The sequence below is a fragment of the Cyclopterus lumpus genome, chromosome 14, assembly GCF_009769545.1.
Source record: "Cyclopterus lumpus isolate fCycLum1 chromosome 14, fCycLum1.pri, whole genome shotgun sequence".
Classification (NCBI taxonomy): Eukaryota; Metazoa; Chordata; class Actinopteri; order Perciformes; family Cyclopteridae; genus Cyclopterus; species Cyclopterus lumpus.
The window spans coordinates 16866189-16887408 of record NC_046979.1 but is presented as its reverse complement, the minus strand read 5'-3'; the positions used below and the strand labels follow the sequence as shown (position 1 = coordinate 16887408).

The 21220-nt window shown below is 41.6% G+C and overlaps 1 protein-coding gene across 2 annotated transcripts; it reads right to left on the bottom strand.

Annotated features, from left to right (window-relative positions):
* Positions 1–39: 39 nt before the first annotated feature.
* LOC117742481 (vascular endothelial zinc finger 1-like) lies at positions 40–15912 on the bottom strand. Of its 2 annotated transcripts, none has more exons than XM_034549892.1 (5): positions 15781–15912; positions 9526–10277; positions 6002–6071; positions 5746–5908; positions 40–5249 (listed from the first exon to the last, which is right to left on the bottom strand). In XM_034549892.1, the coding sequence occupies exons 1-5, from the start codon at positions 15811–15813 to the stop codon at positions 4918–4920; spliced, it is 1350 nt and encodes a 449-aa protein (XP_034405783.1). In that variant the 5' UTR covers positions 15814–15912; the 3' UTR covers positions 40–4917. The 2 variants fall into 2 exon arrangements, with proteins under 2 accessions (XP_034405783.1, XP_034405784.1); XM_034549893.1 differs by lacking the exon at positions 15781–15912 and adding an exon at positions 14788–15043.
* Positions 15913–21220: the final 5308 nt, after the last annotated feature.

The following is a 21220-nucleotide window of genomic DNA, read 5'->3' as shown; positions in this document are numbered from 1 at the left end:
GTGGGTTTTTTTCCCCTCTCATCAGAAAAACAAACAGAATATACACCACACCTTTAATGTCAGGTTCAACAGTACAAGTATAGGCTACAATTATCAATACAAACATGCAGGCTCCCTCGTGTGTCTCAAAGGTGTACTGCAGATGTAAAACAGTGAAGTAAAAGAGGGTGGAAGAATTTATTGGGCAACCTGACTGAATCCCCCCCACCCCCACCACTGGGGTCTTGACCCAGTCTTTGACAAATACTTGACCTGGAGCAATTCAAGAGCAACTTGGCTTTTGAATTGTCATACAAGCTTGCAGCTGTCTGCAAGTTGGCTCTGACACAACATGTTTGCTTTTAGCTTTGGTCATCATGACCGCAGATAAAGTGGCGTTTTGTTGTCGAGTGAAATGTGTGTTGTTATTTAATCACGGGGTAAAAGAGAGTCCCGGCCCGCTGGTCTCACAGTGAACTGGCATCATCAGGTGTCATCGATGCACTTTTCAGGGAATTAATCGTGTGAACGCGTACTGTACACAAACTGTACGCATGTACCTTATTTTATTCTATTTCAAGCCCCTTCTGACCAGAATCTAGAAGCGTATCCATTGCCTCTTATTATCACAAACAATCTGAAAACAGGAAATAAGCCCGAGCAGGCCTCCTGCGTACTTCAGCTGCCGGAGAGAGTAGTCAAATGAGCTTAGTTTTTTTTTTCTATTACGAGACAGGCCCTCTTCTAACCTTTACTATATTTACTGCGTACATGTGAGGAGGGGGGCTTCAGTTCTTTACCAGCCTTAAATGTTTGACTCGATCATAGCCTACTTTAAAGTAAAAAAAAAAAACAGAGGTTTACATTGCTGAAGATCTTCAAATAAATAGTACACAATAGCACGTTTAACTTTTTTGGTACTTTGTTCCGCCACACAGGCATCTAGCTGGTTAACATGTCCACCATCAAATGCTGTTCTCTGGAGTGCCTTTGTATTCTCAGTGGTTTCCAACAGTCAAATAGAATATCCACTCCAGGATGGATAATAATCAAACTTTGCCATTTAGTAAGTAAAGTGGCTGCTATCATAGAGGGTAATGTAAGCAAATAGGCTCACAGTGGGGACCAGCTGGAGGAACAAGGGGCGGATAAAACCAGAGGACTCAAATGGCACCGAACAGTGAAATATGCAGACACCACCATCTGCTGGGCAACTCTGTATTGCAAAAAAAAAGTATTATTCAGCTTTCAAGAGGGTCTTGAGTGCAGTTTCTATTTGTATTTCTAAGTCTGGACAGATTAAAAATATAGAAATCCACTTGCTGAAAAAAAAAAAAAACCCGGACCCTGATTTGAATTGTAAACAGAGCACGCAATCCATTATTAAAAATGATTCAGTGAAATGGAAGATCTTTGTGTCGCATTAACCTCCCCGGGACAGTGAAAGCACCAACAGAACACATGATGGCGTTTATGGTAAGTTACACATTGAAGTACCGTCGCTGTTTGGTTGCAACTCAGTGAACATGCAAACAGCTCAGGGGCTTCAATGGTTTGTTGACCAAACAATAGGCAAGCTGCGTGACCCGAGCAACTCTGAATGTGTTGTGATTTGCCGTGTCAGATGTGGCGGCCCCACCATCTCAGAAACAGCTGCCCTCGTGGGATGTCCCCGGCACCGGGATGTTTAGGCTTGACGAATGACAGGGGCAGTCCTGTGGGTTGTGAGTGTCAGAGAAGCATGAGCACAGTGCAACAGCTGGTCTGGTTTGAATGTGTGGCGTGAATTATTATCACAGTCTGGCCCCAACGGTTTCATTAAGAACTGAACTTTAAGCTTTACTTAATTGTATTTAAAATCGGATAAGACCCTCTCCTTAGACAAGGCACTTGGAAGTTTAAATGCTGCACGCCTGCTGGTCACTCACAACCACAAAGTGATGGAAGAAGTGTTCAGATGCTTAACTCAAAGCTATTATGAGGACCTCTCATCTTTTGTTGATTGTGTTTTCACTGCAAAGGGGTCTCCCAGTCTGCCTCTCGCAGTCCTGGTTCTAGTTCTCCCAGTGCCTTCCTTCGCCCTCAGCGGGCCCAGCCACACGGTGTCCCTGTTGGTTCCCAGTGGGGACCGGCCGGGGTCCCAACAGGATCTCTTAGCAGTTCCCCAGAGGAATCAGCATTTTCTTTCGGGTGTCTCAGGCCGTCCTCTTGAGGACTTGGCGTTTTGGTTCACCTACACAGATCCCTTCGCCCCCCTTTCCTGCAACCAGAGGGCGGAAGGGATCTCCGTGTTCTGCCCGCCCTCCTCTACTGTCAGTCAAGGGGTGCAACTTGGCCAGGACCAAGAGAACTGGTTGGGTTGGGGGTTGATTTTCATTCGGCAGGGAAATAAATAAAAACAAGTTGCGGCATAGAAGACAACTCAAACTGAAAACTAGCAATGAGTTATGGTTAACGGTTGGGAATACATATAGTTAGCACAATGTACAAATAACAGGCAAAAACACCCATTTAATGGATACAAATATACAGGCTACACAATCTAAATGGGTAGAACAGTGGTTGGTTTTACAAAATGTAAAACTCAACCACTAAACATTGTTTCGGGTTGGTGTGGTAGCGTGTGCACAAACGCCAAGGGGCGTGGCCCATGGGATGCGCTCCTAAAGCTTATAGTTTCTAGATAAATAGTGATGGACTCCTACTTTGAACCAGTGGTTCTTTTTTCAAACCGAACACTACTTAATACATATAAACACATTTGATAGTTTTCTTTTATTTAGACAACCCAAATAAAAGGCACATAACATTGCGCATGTTTATGTAATTATTTGACAAACATACATTTAAAAGAAATGTAGGAATGTTTGACCTTTCTGCTAACCGGAAAGCCTAGCCTCTCATATATACAAAGTTACTATTGTTAATGTTCTAATACAAAAGATTTATACAAAAAAAGTTATCTTGTCTTTTACATCTATTGTAACTACCATATCCTTGGAACTAAAATAGGTTTGTACAAAGATATACATTCAACTGCTTTCACAAGGGTCATGGAATTTCCAATTCTTTTTTCTTTTCCTAAAAAATAAAGAGATGTTCAATTCCACCAGAAATGTTCAGTTTATCACATTATTATTGTATCAAATTTGGCAAACAGGCTATCATAGTGAATCTACGTAAATGCATAAGAACAAAGAAAAAGCTACACTAACATTTTGTTTCAAACAAAACTTGGGAAAAATGACAAACATGCATATTGCATTCTTCAGTATGAACTGAATCAACTCAGCGCTGCACCACTGTTGAGATAACATGGCATTCATTAAAAATAGTTCATGTTCAACAGCTACAGTGTTTGGGGTCATGCAACATCAATCTTGTCCCATTTTTCTTTTTTTATGGACACAAACTTGCATTTCATCAAACTCTCTCGCCACATACCTTTGCAGCCTGAGGCTGAACTTCAAAAGGAAATGTAAAAAAAATAAAATAAACGGTACAGCATGTATGCCATTGCACAGTAAATGATTTAAATGGACGGCTATATTTAAAATCAAATAGTTCTCGGACTGCGAGTCCATGATGGAAGTCTTTTAACAGGACATACCCAATTATAAAAGATATCTAAAAAAGGGACAAGAATCAAGATACATGGCAGATATATTTAAAAGGAACCACTTTCATGTGTGATGGGCATTTTGTGTGGGTTTCCTGAGTGAAGGGTCCTTAGAATTATCGTGGGGCGATTCACAGATAAATGATTTATAAAAATAAAAATAAAAACAGTGTACAGAAGAGTCAGACAGGACTAATTAGTCACCATTGTGATGACCGCAACAGCCTGAAAAAGCTTCACTACAAGGCCAGGCCTTTTTGTCCACGTTGCGCCACTCGATAGTGCAGGCTGGCTAACCAGAACACTTAAGACTACAATTTGATCTTTGATAATACTGCTGCTCACCTGTGTGTAGGATATGCTTTCAGTGCAAGACTCGTTCCACTCTGACTTCATGAAGAAAAAAAAAAAAGGAACACCACAAATAGGCAAATAAAAACAAAATCTCTGTGTTTCCATACCAATAGAAAACAAAAAGCACGAATGTGTCGTCGCCAAGGGGCGTCGAGACATCCACTTGAAAATGACGAAAAGCTAAAAAATTAAAATGCCGACATGAAAATACATTACTATGTCAACTGTACAAGTTAGTCACTGTACCGTGAGAGCATACCTACGATCCGAGAAGAAAAAGAAAAAGCTAGAGCACTGTGAAAAAATATTCTTCCAAGCACATGGAAGTTGCTGTCCCTTTTTCTAGACTCATTTCCTATAACATTAAATAGTGATTAGCAGGCTATAATAATAATAATAATAAAAAAAAAAAACATACATACAAAGTAACACCCAAAGGCTTTGGGAGAGAACTTGTAAAAACATCTACAAACAGCAATATATCGTTATTGCTTCAGTCCTGTTGCTCATCTCCCTTTTAACGAAAAAGAAAAAGAAGCACAGGTGTGTTTTCCTACGGAGTCCTCGGGGGTGCTCGAGGAATCCCCTCCTCTCACGCGTCGTCATACAAATCACAGTTTCATCACTCTAACTGACTACACTAAGTCTTACGGCGGTTGTCCTGATTTCACGATAAATCCTACTCGATTTCTACTCAAGTGTTCTGCCTCTCACGTGAGTTACTCAACATCAGTTGGGACGCAGCTGTGACTTGGGGGAGCTCCTGCCGGCGGCACGGCTCATGTAAATTTTCACCTCGGGGTAAGTAAACATGGTTCCGGGGGAGAAAGAGACGGGCTCGAGGTGCAACTAATGAGGACAGGAGTCTCTTGTTTCACTTCATTTTCCCTTTCTTGCTGGCCAGTCCAATGCGCGCTCTCTCTCCTCTTTCTTTCTTTTTTTTTTTTCCCTTCTTCCTTTTCTTTTTACCAGGGTGGGGAAGAAGGCAAGACTTGGGACAGAAAAGGCATGCTATCCATTGACCTCATGGCGATGTTGAGCGGACCGCCCATGTTCATGGGCATGGTGGTCGTTATGGCGACCGGGTGGGCGATATTCATGGAACCTGTGGAGGGGATGTTGACAGACGCGATGTTGAGTGGCCCGGTGATGGTGACCGGGTGCTGGAGGCTGATTGGAGATGTGAGGTTGAGCGTGTTGCTGCCAATGTTCATATGCGCGGCTATGGTGACAGGGTTGTTGGAGTGGCACCGGTTCATCGCCGAGGTGATGGGGGCAGAAATGGTCACCGGTGTAGCTGAGGAGGAATTGAAGAGACCGTTACGGCTGGGCAATATATTGATTCATTATTGAAGTTGTGACAAGAGACCGTCTTAGATTTTGGATATCTGAACTTACTTGCCTTTAACCACTTAGTCATTATATCCACATCAAGGATGCTCATTTAAAAAAATAATAATCATTGCCTAAAATCTTTTAGGAAGGACCAGTGGTTGTAATGTATCGTCGGATTTAAAAAAACAACAACAACAACAATATAACCAGCAGGATGAGCGGGGTTGAACATTTCATGACTACTACAGAAGCAACGCAACTCTGAAAAGCTCCTTGCCAAGCAGAGAGACACAGAAATGAGGCCGATATATCCACGCAAAAAATATATCTAAATAAACAAAGATTCCACACGGACAACATCTTTGAGTTGAAGGTTGTAAAGACTAACATTTATGATACTAACGTGATACAAATGATTTGCTCAGGAGTTGAACGCCTCGCTGACGAGCGCGACATACCTTTGTTACAGGAGTTAAAGTTGGTCTGTCCGTGAGTCTTCAAGTGGCTGGTGATGTAGGCTGCGCTGAGCATCTTCCCACAGATGCTGCAGGTGACCTTGCCTTCATGCCTGATCATGTGGGAGCGGAGTCGGTCTTTGGTGGCGAAAGCAGAGGTACAGGCCTGTGGCCGCAAAGCAGACGGGGGTGAAAGGTCAGCGGCGTCCAGAAACCACAACAACGTTCATAATTGTCTAGTAGAGGCAACAACTCTTACCGTTACTTGACATTTAAATGGTCTTTCTGAGGAATGCACATGCTTCACATGGCAGCTCAAGTGGTCTGGCCTAGAGTCAATGAAACGGAGAGAAATAGAAAACACATTTAATCTTTGAAAGAGGGATTCAAAGAGTTGTAGGAGAGTAACGCAGCTTTTCATACGCGCTTTGAAGCACAGAATGTCTCACAAAAGTACTGCTAAAGGGGCCAATTCAGATTATTGTATTGACTAATGTGGAAATGTGAATGTTGGTAGTGATTTCTTTAACACAAAACACAATCTTTAACAGAGAGCAACCCCCGATGTAAAGACGATTCTATGTGGTCGGCTGCAGAAGCCTCATTAGTGTGATAACAATGCTGTCCTTTCTAATTACACCAGAAGTCATAAGCAGTAGACCAGTGAAGTGACAGTAAAATTAAAAAAATTATTATATACGCCATTCTTTATTTTGAATATAAATATTATATATATATATATATATATATATATATATATATATATATATATATATATATATATATAAATAAATATATATATATAAATAAATATATATATAAATAAATAAATAAATATATATATAAATATATATAGATATATTAGCCTACAGGTGGATATCATTAACTGATATAAGGAGTACCCAGCCCTGAGTGAAAAGCCAGTGTTTAAAGCAAAATTAACTTTTCCATACATTGCATGCATACTGCTTGCGAGTGCAGAAGCGTATGGATGTGCTCGGTTTGCTCTGGTAATGAGAGGATGGGCACCAAAAGAAAAATGCCTAAAACTTCAGTCAACGGGCGTTTAATTCTCCATGATCAATCGTGCGTGAATCAGTTTGACCCAGTTTCACAAACGCACGACACGGAGATTGTGCACTTCTTCTGTTTATTTTTGTGCAGCTCCAGAAATATAAAAGGAGATTCAGTTGGTGGTTTCCTAAAATTGTAGACTGAATGGTACAATATTTCTCTCAGGGGATTCAGGAGACACTATGTAGTCCAATGTTAATTCCACTTCATTAATGCATTGGAGTTAAATTACGCCTGAACAACCTTGGTCCTGAATGACTTTTTAGCTAGTCAATAAACAAATAAATGTATTTTGCACTGAACTGTGCATTGCGGAACAAGTTGGATAACTCTTCATACTTGTTTACTTCTTTCACAAATTTGTCATCAACATGTATTATGTAGCTTACACACATTCAAATGCCAAATGGCTGACAAATAACCCAGACAGATGGTGTTTACTTCCTACAGATGACATTCATTTAAATATATACTTTAATTTAAAGAAATCCTAAAAGAAAAAAAAAGAAAAAAAAGTGAAGGTTAAAAATTCAGTGTTCCACGGCATAATTTAATGTCCACTGCATATCAGCAGTTGCTAGAAAACCACTCTATGCCTCTTGACCTTTACAGTGAAACTCCAGCATTCACAAACTCGTCTTGGCACTGATCCTCCGTCAGCTTGTTAGTTCTTTTGAAGCCCTGAGCTGAATCATGTTGGAAGTGCCATAATGGAGTGAGTAACGGCCACAGCATTGGCAGCCAGAACCGGAAGGTTTCACGCTGCTGGAGTTTTTTTATTAGAATTTTTCTTAAATACAAATGAGTCAAGTAGAATCTTCTCAGTGGTGCTATGAACCAGAATCAGTTTTTTTTCCGCTCTCTTCCCTCTTTCTTTTCTTTTCTTCCAGCTGACAAGGAGAGGTCTCCAGACAGTGCGTGCCTGCATATCTGGCTGAGTGGCAGTGACTCAGTGGCCTGTTATTCAGTCCCCATTCTCACTTTCCAGCATGCTGATGAATCCCAACCCCACGTCACTGTGTTGGGAGGCATGCCTGAAACTGCCCTCCACAGCGCCATGCTAATGTTACAGCTTGGCTAGGGGAGGCTGCTGATGTTTTTTTTTTGTTGTTTTTTTTTAAATGTTGTTGTACTGCGGTTACAGCACAGAACTCTTCTGCCCACTCGATGACGATTTACACATGTGCATTGTTAAAACACGGTAACGTGTAGTTTCTTGTGTGTCCATCGTTACATTGAGCTGAGAAGAGACCTTCTTAAACTAAACATTTATCCCCCGTCACAGTAAATATGTTGAACTGGACATTACCGCATAGTTCACTGAATTCCCAGGGGAGAGAGAGCCTGTGACATGCTGGCGGGAACCGCAAAGTGACAAGTGACGCTCCCCCCCCCCCCCCTCCCCCTGATAATCTACCACTGGTGCTCTCCCATGTGCGACTGTTTAAACATGTGGCTGAAATGGCGCGGGGGGTCAATACAAGTACAAATCTAAACCGTTTTGCACGTGCGTGAATATGAAAACACAGCCAGTCAAAATGGATATTACGTGGCCATACTACCGTCCCTCTATATGAAATCCCGGTGCAAGTGAATAATCCAAACAGAGCTGGCTGAATCACTCACAAACAAGTCATGACTTGCTACAAGCAATGGGGTCGCTGTTCAGGGAACGTTTGGTGAAGCAAAAGAAAAGAAAAGAAACATTTGGAACATGAAAACACAACAAAAGCTCATTTTTGGCCCGACAAGAAAAACAGTCGAAAAAAGGTACGTTTGTAAGAAAATGTTTATCATGTTATTTTTAACTTCCATGCGGACAAGTCAAGACTTTCCTCTTTGACCCTGAAACGCAACCATCAGAGGGTGAAATTACACTCAGTCTCCACTAATATGAGCATGAATTAGATGTCAGAGGCATACTTCCTGTTTACATTAGCCTTCTTACTTTTTAAATGAAAGCATATGAATAAACTTGTTGTACGGACACATCGAGAAGAGTTTCACTCGCAAGCGCGCTTGCACTTTTTGCACTTCACACACATCCCAAATACTTCCAGTGGCTAATACAGCGACGGGGACATGACGCCCAGCGGGCCTCTTGCTGGAGACCACTTCCGGTTACGTTTATGGGAGTCCGAGGCTGCACTGGGCCGGCCTCAAGAAGCAGGGTTAACGAAATAGTTTGATAACTGCGGTGAATTAAACTTAATTGTTTCAGATTAGTCTACATTTGGAAAGAAGTAAAAGTCCACACATTTTCTTAGTTATTCGTGGGAGTTTAAGTCCACTTCAAATGCGTGTTTATGAACTGCGTCATTAGTTTTTTCATTACGCTTCTAGTCCAAGAGAGAACATAAAAACTTATTCCACCACCTCCGGAGCTATACGAGGAATGTACAAAGACATTTGAAACGGGTAATGTTATCTCCCCGGGTAATCTGTTGCCAGCACTGCTCAGGGTTCGCTGGTCTCCCTATGCCAAGTCTGTCAGGCAGCATGAAGTAGTAATATCTTCACATTGATATGAATTAATTTCACCCTTTTCTCCACATTTTGTACTGATGGTTTGAATACTGTCGAAGGTGCGTTTCCTGGAAGGAATAGCTTCCATAATAACAAAAAAAAAAAAAAAAAAAAAAAAGTAGGAAAAAATGCTTTTCTATCATTATTACAAAACATTTTAAACAAACAGAATGTGGTCCTTACCTGGAAAAGCCTTTCCCACACACCGAACATACATAGGGCTTGTGGACTCCCCCGTCGTGAGAGCGGACATGGTAGGTCATTCGGTCCTTCCTTTTAAAGCGTTGCTGACAGATGGGGCACTCGAAAGGCTTCTCATCCGAATGGGACAGCTTGTGGCGATTCAGGTGGTAGACGTCCCGAAATGCCTTGCCACACATCTCGCACCCGTGGTTTTTCTTGACGGGCTTGGCGGGCTTCTTCGGGATGTTTTGGTGCGGCATGTTGCCCATCGCGGACGACGTCATGATGCTCATGCCCGAGGAAACCGAGGTGGTCGCCGTGGAGAGAATGCCCGCCACCGTGGAGATGTAGGAAGGGTGGCCGTTGTTCTCCCGGGACATGGTCGAGATCATGGGCACCATGGTTGGGGCCGCCTGGGCGGTCTTCTTTGGCCGCGACACCATCTTAATGCCGGTGTGGCTGGATTCGTGGCGGCGCAGGTGGTAGCTGTCACGGAAGGCCTTGTTGCAGTAGCCGCAGACGAAAGGCGTTTTGCCCTTGTGTTCCTTCTTTATCACAGGCACTGGCATCCGCGCACCCCCTCCGCTGGCCACATTGTCTTTGAGGAGATCTGCGGCGCTGGTAGGGGGCTTGTGGTCTATATGGATGGGCAGGATAGGCTTCTGGTCGATTTGTTCGGCTCCTGCATTAAGAAGTGGCAGCAGGCTGTTCTGGGCCACATGGTGCTGGTGGTGGAGGGCTTCATTGGCCTGCTGATGAAACAAACACATATGCAGCGATATCAATATTGGGGATTGTGGTGTGAAAAACAGTTGGAACATCCCACTGCCTTTCCCAGGCTGCATAAGAATTCACATTAATCATAATAAGTGGAGGTGCGTAAGCTTTAACGGGTCTACGAAAAACAACTAAAGGTTAGAAAGATGCTGCGGACCACCACATGAGCGCTGGGGTCGGTCATTAATGAGGTTGACGCAGCAAAATAATCCAAATATACTGGATGAAAAATGATCCCATCATGACAGCGCTGAGCATGCGACTGCAAAGCAAGCGTACCAAATTAGAGGTAAAGCAGAGTCCAGAGCTCGGTAGAGCAGGCTATTAGCTTAGCCAAGGAGCTCAGTTAGAGGGCATGGTGAAGTAAAAAGGAGTGAAGGGCTCTCACACAAACACAATAGAAAAATACAGGCCACTGAACTAGGCAAACAACAGGCGTAGATCACAGTGGCACAAACGCTTTTCTCCCAGATTGTCAGCTTCGGTTAGTTATGCTCTAATCAAGTTTAGTAGATTGTCTAAAGCCACATGTCGGCAGGCACAGAGTTGTAAACAGTCAGCAAGAAGATATGTTAATGATAAATCATAAATTTCTAATGTACTTCTCAAACATAAATATTAAAATCACAGTTACGGCTGCTGTTTTGGGAAACGGACACAGTCAAGACGACTGGGTCGTGAAAAACCAGCAAGAGGCGGCAAGGTGAAATGCTTGACCTTTCCCTTTGAGGTTCAATCATCCATTGCAGAAGGCCAGCCAAGAAAAGGAGGTGCAACAGAGGCGGCAAAGGCATAGAAAAGAAAAATGAACCACACAGTGTCCTCCTTATGTCATCCAGCCTATTGTGAGAGACACAAATCTGAGCAGTGATGCCTCAGCAGGGGATCTTTGTATGCTCATCTTCATTGATTTGGCTCATCTATTCATGAGACGGGGTCATTGTTTTTCCACACACTACTCGGCGAAGCTAGCCGCCATTCCCCCCGTACGCAATGGGACCTGGGAACTTGTGGAGAATGCCACTAAGCCCACCAATCCATTTGTCTGAGCACCTGCTCACGCTTGCCACCTTCCAGGATTAGTCATCATCATGCCAATGCAAACCCGTCCGCTGGCACACCAGGTGGGCCGGGGCGGGAAGAGGGGGCTTTATGTTTGGGTGGGAGGGGGGGGATACCAGCCGGGAACCCTCTTTGTAAAGCTTGTGAACGGCGGACACGGCCACTGCAGACAGCCTGCCTCTATACAGAGGTGCAGGGCCTGTAAGCTGCTGTGTCTTCATGCAGCTCTGACCATTTTGACACAAATGCGCTCTGACAACTGGGGCTGCTCCCTCATAAATAACATCAAAATGGAGGGAGTGCCCTGATGGCTACACGGGCCACTGTAGACTTGAATCGAGCTCATGATCTGAGTCATATTACGTCTCTTTTCAAGCTTTTGTGTCACACTCCACAGCTGCTTACCAAAAGCATAATCTTTTTTTTATTTTAACAAAACAAGCCAAAACTATAATTGATGAATAAAAAGTGATCGCATATTTTAGGAAACAAAATCTATTTATTTTCTTCTATTTTTCTGGCACACGTGTGGTCTTCTCTTCCAGTTTATCATTTTGTTCTCGGATGTTCCTCACTTGTTTACCACATTCAGAAATCTTTGGTCGCTACCCAGAAGTTTCTACAAAAGATCACTTTTGTAATGTTTGTAATCCTTCCGGATTTTATCCCCATAGCCTGTAAAGCTACACTAATACTGCAAGGATTCGGGGCCTTGCCTGATGATGTTGTAGGTTACAAGTAGAGATATTTTCAGTTATGGAGGAGGTTTTTAATGCATTGATTCTTTCACCTGGACTTTAACTGCCTCATGCAAGAGGATGATGGGCCATTTCGAAGTAACTCACCAAGTCATCCCTCTACCAAAAATACCGAAAACCAGTGATCCCAAACCGGGCTGTAGGTCTCCGATGTAGCTTATGTATGGCACCGAATAGAATTATCGGTTACCTAATGGCACTTTTCTCGCGTGACCACCGCAGTTACAAAAACACATGGTGTTGAGAACACTTGGCGAGTAGCCTTTGAAGCGGTGATGTTTTGATCCCAGAGTCACCCATTATTTCCATCTGTGCAACGCCGTAATAGTCACTAACACCGTTATCAGCTTTAGAACGACCAAAAGGCATTATTATGACAATTCTGAAAGCTAACATGCACTTTTCCAAAGCAGACATTTTGGCTGGTCTACGCAGTAAAAGCCCAGGTGTGTCTGCCAACTGATTAAAGAAACGACGCATTCCATTCAGGTGAGCTTGTTCTTGGCCCTGGTATTGTTCTTAAGCCGTGTCAAAAACATCTAAAAAAAGACCTATTGTTAAAAACATGTGTAGAACACCAATGAGCCGTACGATAGATGAAACAAAATACACGTATTCCACTTGCCACAATTTAAAAAAGATTGCAGAAAAACATTGGACTATTGGCCATAGCAGCTTAGTGGTCATATATATATATATATAAAAATAAAATACACACTAGATGTTTACTTTATTCAGAAACAGATCTACACCAACAAAATGGCTCCAGATTGCAAGGTGCATTACCACAGCTATTTTTAAACTATGTGTACATGTTTTGCAGTGTCCTGTAAGGGGAATATTATTAGTTTAGGACGAGTCAATCATTTTACATTTTTTGTACAGTGTGTCGCACCTGTTGAGGGTCAATTTCTTTTAGACATTTTGGTAGTTGTCTGGCGGAATTAATGTCTGAGAAGCACTTTCATTTTTTAAACAAATGATTTTCTGTTATAATAGTTTGTACTGTGTTTTTGTTCCTAATATTGAAATTTCAATATATCGCACTGCGCATTAATCAAAAACCGGAGGAGAGGCAGCTGTACTTAAAGTATTATTCAAGCTCATTTACACAACAATATGGATCATTTAAAACGCCCGACAAAGTATAAAAACAGGAATATGTTAATCATCATCTTTTAAATTCACACAATGATAAAATGCACTTGTTAGAGTACTCAAAAAAATTACAATAAAAAAAAAATACTGTGTCGATTGACGGTAGTTATAAGAAACATCTACCTCATTGCGTCAAGCGCTCGATTGATAACGTCACACAGATTTACATGAGATTGACAGTAACAGTGTGCGGGACATAATACATGCAGGGCCTCTGGCTAAATGCCAGACACTACACAACAAGCCTCACCGTCCATCTGCCCTTTTCATCAGGAAGAAAATGTAAGTAAGTGATCAGTCTGACAGCGAAGCAGAGCGTTACTACCAATACCAATAAATATGTGATGCATACGCAACACTAACTTAATTACAAATATGACAAAAGCAATCCACAGAGCACTATTCATACCTTTGCCTAAATTCAGTGTGAGGCTTTAAGATAACACCGATAAGTAAAAAAAAAAAAACGATTTATTTACAGAGCACTTTTAAAAACTGTTTAAAGTGCTTTGACAGACAAAGCAGCCAAAGCAAGGCAATAAAACAACAGAAAGCTCAACGGAACAAAACTAAACTAAAAATGCCTCTAACATATTGATGATATGATATTCACTTGCACCAACTGTAGCTTCTCCTGTGGCTTAGCCTGGTAATGGTGATCCTTCTTCAAATTTTCAAGCATTTATCGATACCTCCTATCCACCTGTAGTCCACCAGCGCTTCCACTTGGCAGCATGTAATGGTGTAATAACAGACTTACTTGATGAACCAACTACAGTCGACACAAAGTAAACACGTTTCTCTTAAAGTGTGTCACAAATTGGGGAAACTAACATTAGCTTGGCATTGGCCTAAAACTACAAACGTTAACAACAAAAACTATACATCTTTACTTAACCCCCCCCCCCATATTAACTATATGCATACGAAGCTGCAGTAAACACAATTATAATAAAAGACTGTTTTGCAAACAGCAAATCCTGTCCTGAACATTTCATTTTAGGATGTAGATTTTGTTTTTTCCCAATGAAAAAAAAATGTGTTCAGCGTATTTTTGTGAATGATACTGAACTGCTGCAAAGCTCATCGAGGAGGCTCTTCCCATGAGGAGTGTGTCACACCCACTAAACACACCAGAGCATAACTTAATGGGACAATACACACACACACACACACAAAAAAACAAGAAAAACCCAATATCCCTTTCAAGACGTGTAACCACACGAGACAGCAGACCGGCGCTGTACACCACGGGGTCCATGTGTTTATTAACAACGGACACAATGACAGCTTTAAAGAAGCGTTCAAGATGCGCGGCAAAACCATCACGGTTTGAATTATGACGTTATCCTCCACACACACACACACACACACACACACACACACACACAACTCCAGGTCCCTCGCACCCCCCTTTACGTCCCCACTGGGCTTAATTGTTGTCGCTCTACGTAACGTCATGGGGATACAACCTTTCATTCATTTAGTTACAGAACAATAGCCTCACGTCTTAGCACGCATTGAAAAGCGCCAAACCGTGGCTCTCACTTCGGGCTGAAAACGGGTAACGGCTAATTTAAAAAAAAAAAAAAAAAAATGGGCTCCTTCTCCGCTCGTGTTAGCCGACGTTGTGCGCATAGTTTGAATTCCTTCTTTCTTTTTTTCCGCCGCGTTCTTTGCGGAACAAATAGCCGGTAAATAAACAAGGGAGCGTCGCGCGCCGCGGCTCACCAAGTCGCGTTAACATTACACTTTTGTAATCTCGTTGCGTCAGCCTCGCCCAAATTAAGCTAACGTTAAAATAGCCAGCGAGTTTTGGATGTGGCCAGCCCACGAACGTCGTTAGCTAACTTGGCTAGTTAGTGTCGAACCGGAGCGGAAAGTTCACCGCGGGCTCGCGAACCGCCGTCGTAGCTACCGATTAGCCATGAGAAACAACTTACACTTCTTCAGCGCAAAACGGCCGCTACTTTTTAGTTGCTCGTGGTATTATCTGCGTTAAAACGAAAATCTTCTCGCCCGGCAATAAACCTCATTATCCGACGGCGTCCGATCAAAGCTCTCTCTCGGTCACAGGGGGAGAAGAAGAGGAAAAAAAACCAGGTCTGTCTCGATTGTAACGGTGCAGTGGCGTCTCCTGCCTTACTTCAAATTATCCCGCATGTTTTTGCTAGCTTCGACTTGGCAAAACAAACTTAAAAACCCCGAACGCTGTCGAGTTATTCAACATCAATGACCTAAGTCTTCGTACAAGAGCAAAAACAAGCCACATTTTTCAAACGCACGTTGAGGAGAACAGATTTTTTGTTCTAGCGTCATTCCCGAGCCTCACAGCTGGACGCCTGGATTCATATACCATTGTTTTGCTTGGTTACTTGATCTTGGCATTAACGTTACTCGTTTAAAAAACTGGTTTTACCGGCGAGGTATCCGGTGTTTCCGTTTTTCTAAAGGTTTTTTCACGAGCTATCCCAGTCCCCCTCCTAAAGAGTCAACTTACTTGAAAAAGAAACGTACTCCAGCTCGGCTCCATTTCCACACTTACTAATTCTGTAGGAAACCTTGTAGAAGCCTACAACAAAGCAACCAAACATGGCAGCTGAAACAACTTCCGGTAACCTCGGGGGCTAAACCATCTTGCCTATGATGTAGGGGTGTGTGTTAAATTTAGTACGTTAAAAGAGTTAGTGTACGCATGTATGCGGTTAATAATAAATAGGGAAAGACTGTCGACTTAGAACGTTTTCCGAAATATACTAGCAAGACATGAACTGATTCGTTCCTCTTCTATCACAGAACTAATTTCATGTAGTTAGATTTCTAAACACCCCTCTGGATCGGTTTTCGGTGATTCGGCGAGGGGCATTTGTTACCCTGATTTGTCGACCACTGTCGCATGTGGTTTGGGTATGAATGTGTTTCAGTAACACCGCAGGCTTTTTTTACAAGAAAATAATTTGGGAAGCGATTTGTTCTGCATTACAAGGTTATGGTTCTACTTCTTCCCCATAATGAGAGGCTTTCCAGTTTAAACCGAGCAAGAAATAATCCTCGTGCGCAGCAGTTATTTCATTCATGGCATGGGGTGAATGAAAACGACATACCCATAAATTGATTAAATTGCCTCCCAGTGGACCAAAATATAACAATATTGTGGTCACTCGTTGACTCCAAATACGGAACCTATATTGAATACACTACTTGTATGTTTAATATGAGTATTTTCTGCATAAATTAATAATTGTGTGATGGATCAATAAGTTGTTTCTGATGTTTTTATACTATTTTTATAAAGGTTATTGCCACACAGTATCTTTGGCTTACATGCTAAGGCTGTTGATTTGTTCAAAGTGAAAGCTGAGTGTGTAGAAAATGGGAATTGACACTTTCTGTGTCTCTCAAACCATATCTTATCTGGGTTTTTTCTACAAAGAGAGTAGACAAGTGCTTTTATTTGTCAGTCTTCTTTCAACCACATGTAAATGTGTCCTTCACTTTGTTATATAATGCATCATCAAACTGTATAACCAATGATTACTCAACCCTCGGAAAGAGTGAAAACTGATGTGACCACACTGGAGATGAATCATAGCTGCATTGTGTATCATCCGGATGTTTTTGCGACCATGTTTTTGCGACCATGCATCTCAAAGATGTTTCACAGATTGGACTTTAGTTTAGTCATTTGATAGAAGTGAACATGCAATAGATGTCTGTGAAATAAAACAAATGAACTTGCTGTTGGAGTTACGAGATGCAGGTAGACAACATATGAGGAATACAGGCAGTCTGTCTGCTCAAAGAACACCTTGAACCTAGACTGCCAAGAGAAAAGTACAGATTTTCTGGGGTTCCAAGAAAAATACGCAAAGACCTTCATAAACGGCTGTGGCTCAGATAACTAAGGCACAGGTGATTGTATGTCCAGCTAACCACATGCTGTAGGCCCACATGACATACAACTCTCCTTGTCATTTTCTTATTCTATATTTGCTTTAAAATATCTTAAATAATTAACCCCAAAATACCCCCCCCCCCTTAAAAGAATAATACCCCATGGATACAATAAGTAGGTTCAACGCATGAAGTGTGATGTTTAAAACTAAGTACCTGGGTGTCACCGAAGCAACAGGGATTGGATAGCTTGGCGGCACCAGAAAATGTACACAATACATACTTAGGCATCAATGTTACATATGTATTATGACAGGAGGACCAGTGTTTCATATAAACAGTGTTAAAACAGTATAGGCCTCAATACAAGTTGAATTCCTCTCCTAAATCAAATGCAGCCAAAGAAAAAAACTAATAATACATTTTATAATAATTTATTTATTTATATAGCACCTTTAAAAACAGAGTTTACAAAGTGCTCTACATCGAAGCAAGGTAAAAACATAACATCAATACAAGTAAACATTTCAGAAAATACATGAGGCAAAGGAGACAATGCCATATAGGCAATGAACACAATAGAGAAATAGAAAATTACAAATAAAAAATAAAGCACAACAGACAAACTAAAATAGGGGAAACAAGGGAAAACTGCATAAAAGGACGACATCACTTAAAAGCAGTTCTATAAAACTGGGTTTTAAGAAGTGATTTAAAAGAAGCTACTGATTCTGCTAGTCTTATCCCCTCAGGTAGGTCGTTCCAAAGTCGAGGGGCTCTGATGGCAAAAGCAGGTCACCCTTTGATTTAAGCCTTGACTTTGGAACGGCCAGAAGGGCCTTGAAGGGCCCCACCGGAGGATCTAAGGCTGTGAGCTGGCTCATATGGGGCTAACATTTCAATGATGTAGCTTGGGGCCAGAACCAGGCGCACTTTAAAAGTGATCAGCAAAATCTTAAAATCAATTCTAAAACTAACAGGGAGCCAGTGGAGAGAGGCCAGGACTGGAGTCATGTGATGCCGTCTGTTAGAACCAGTCAGAAGCCGAGCTGCTGCATTCTGGACTAGTTGGAGGCGGGAGATGGATTTTTGATTTATGCCGGAAAGGAGGGAGTTGCAGTAGTGGAGTCGGAAGAAAATGAGTGCATGAATGACTTTTTCCAGATCTGAGCGTGACAATATGGGTTTGATTTTTGAGATTATTCTTAATTGAAAGAAGCAGGACTGGACAATTTTTTTGATCTGTGATTCAAAATGTAATTGAGACTCAAACATTACATCCAAATTTCTGGCAGCAGGTTTTAAATAAGCAGCCAGGGGACCAAGTTGACTCTTGATGAGACTGGTGTTATTGTTTAGGGAACTGAATAATATGATTTCTGATTTGGAGTTATTGAGCTGAAGAAAATGTTGACCCATCCAGCAGTTAACGTCAGAGAGACAATCTAAGACAGCAGCCAGGCTCTCTGGGTCACCGGGTCTCAGCGGAAGGTATATCTGCGTGTCGTCTGCATAGCAATGAAAAGATACGTTGTGCCGCTGGAGGATTTGGCCAAGTGGAAGCATGTAGATAGAAAAAAAAGGTGGACCTAAAATTGATCCACAGGTAATGTGAGTCGTGGAAGATGGGTGATTACCTATGGTGACCGAGTACGATCTTTCTAAAAGGTAAGAATAAAACCAGCCAAGTGCAGTGTCCTTGATGCTGACCCAGGTTTTGAGGCGATCGATTAAAATGGCGTGATCTACAGTATCAAAAGCTGCACTAAGGTCTAAATGAATTAAAACAGCGCTCTCCCCCTTGTCTGCTGCTAAAAGGAGGTCATTAGATACCTTGAGGAGGGCAGTTTCTGTGCTATGAAGTGCTCTAAAACCTGACTGGAATTTCTCAAATATATTATTATGATTCATAAAAGCTAGGAGTTGTGTTGAAATCACTTTTTCTAAAACTTTTGATAAAAATGGAAGTTTTGAAATTGGCCTAAAATTGGAAACAACAGAAGGATCAAGCTTAGGTTTCTTTAAAAGAGGTTGTATAATTGCATGTTTAAAAATCGATGGGAAAGTACCACTTGCTAACGAGCTATTTATAATTAATAAAATACTGGGCCCTAGAGTGCCAATGACCTCTTTGAGAAATTTAGTAGGAATAAAATCAAGGCTGCATGTGGCTGATTTCATGTGTGATATAAGTTGGTATAATTTGTTGTCTTATTTCATTTACCTTATAATTAAAATAATTCAAAAACTTCTCACACATCTCTTGTGAGGCATCAATAAAATGACAGGGGGAGGGGTTTATGACCTTGTCTATGACCTTGAATAAGACTCTGGGGTTTGAATGATTGTTTAGAATTAAATTGGAGAAGAAAGAGATTTTTTCTTTAACTGCCTTTTGATAGTTATTCATTGCCTATTATAAAATATGTGGAGGGCAGTTTTTTTCCATTTTCTTTCCATTCTCCTACAGTCTCTCTTAAGTTCTTTGGTGGATTCATTTATCCAGGGCTGTGGTGTTCTGTTTAACTTGTTGACCTTGTAGGGGGCAACAGAGTCCAGGACAGTCTGACAGGTGTGATTAAAAACAGAGACCAGCTCCTCAATATCAGAATGTGGATTAAAAGCAGTTAAAGAAGCAGCAGTAAAACACTCTGAAAATTTGCTAGCAGACATGGAATTAAAAACCCGGCAACGCGCAGGTGTACTATGATTTGTGGGAAGTTGGGATAAAACCACACTGAATAAAATTGCTTCGTGATCAGACACACAGATATCCTTAATTTTAAAGTTTTTCGGGGCTGAGACCATTATACAGGACGAGGTCGAGGATGTGGCCCTTTGAATGTGTCGGCTGTTGTATTGCCTGAGTGAGGTTAAAAGTGTCCATAAAATCTTTGACAAGAGTCTGAGACGGGCAGCAGACATGTATGTTAAAATCCCCTAAAATAAGAATTTTGTCATATTGTGACATAAAATAGGCTAAAAGTTCAGCAAACTCTTGGATAAAAACACTGTTAGACTTTGGCGGTCTGTAGATTATAACAATTATGACAAGGTCTTTAGAGTTAACCATAACACCACGATGTTCAAAAGATGTATAGTTACCATGTGAGATGGGAGAGCATTTGAAACCTTTTCTGTGAATAATAGCAACCCCCCCTCCCCTGCCTGACAGCCGGGGTTAATGAAGGTGGGTAAAATCAGGGGGGGGGGGAGTGCCTCTATAAGAGGACTACAATCTCCCTCAGATAACCAAATCTATCTAAAAACTAATCGTGAACTATGAATGAAAATATAATAAAAGATTAGAAAAATACATGGTTGAAGTTTGCCATGTTTTTCTATTTCTGAGTACGACTTGAGTTAAATTCGTTTGCTTCACGACAACCAAAAGTTGATCGAAATGAAAAAGTGTATGACATTTCTTAAAACTTGTATCATAAGCAGACATGAGAATTGATACACAGTGATTCTTCACCCTTCCTCTAAGGAACACAACTTGTATTTCAGCTCCAAAATGAAAGTGGACGCATGGTCCGCGCTTGAAACGGTATTGTGAACAGTGAACACTCTTTCCAGTACGTTCTTTGAACTCTCGGCTCGTCCATGAATGGCTGTTCAGTAAAGGTGCCCCCATTGTACATTTCAATCTTTGTCCCGCATTACATTGAAAGCCTTTATTCACATACAGTGCAACGAATGTTTCAGTTAGAGTTAGGGAATATGTGTGGTCAGCCCATTCTCCCCTCATCCAGCTCAAAAGACACGATAACGTCCAGCAACGAGCTCCACTTGAAAATACAGTTATGCAGATTGCTTCCTATATTTTTCCAGCTTTGGATAAGGAAAAGTCTGATTCTCCAAAGGTAAGCTCCTCCAGGATAGAATGACAGCATTAATATCATGAACGTTTATTGTTGTTTAGCTTGTTTTTTCTTTCCTTTTTAGGAGCAAGTTATATATATTACTTAGAGAATTCAATTGTAAAAACATATTTCTCGTACAGGAAATGGTGTGTCGTTGAATGTAACAAAGCTAGTGGTAAT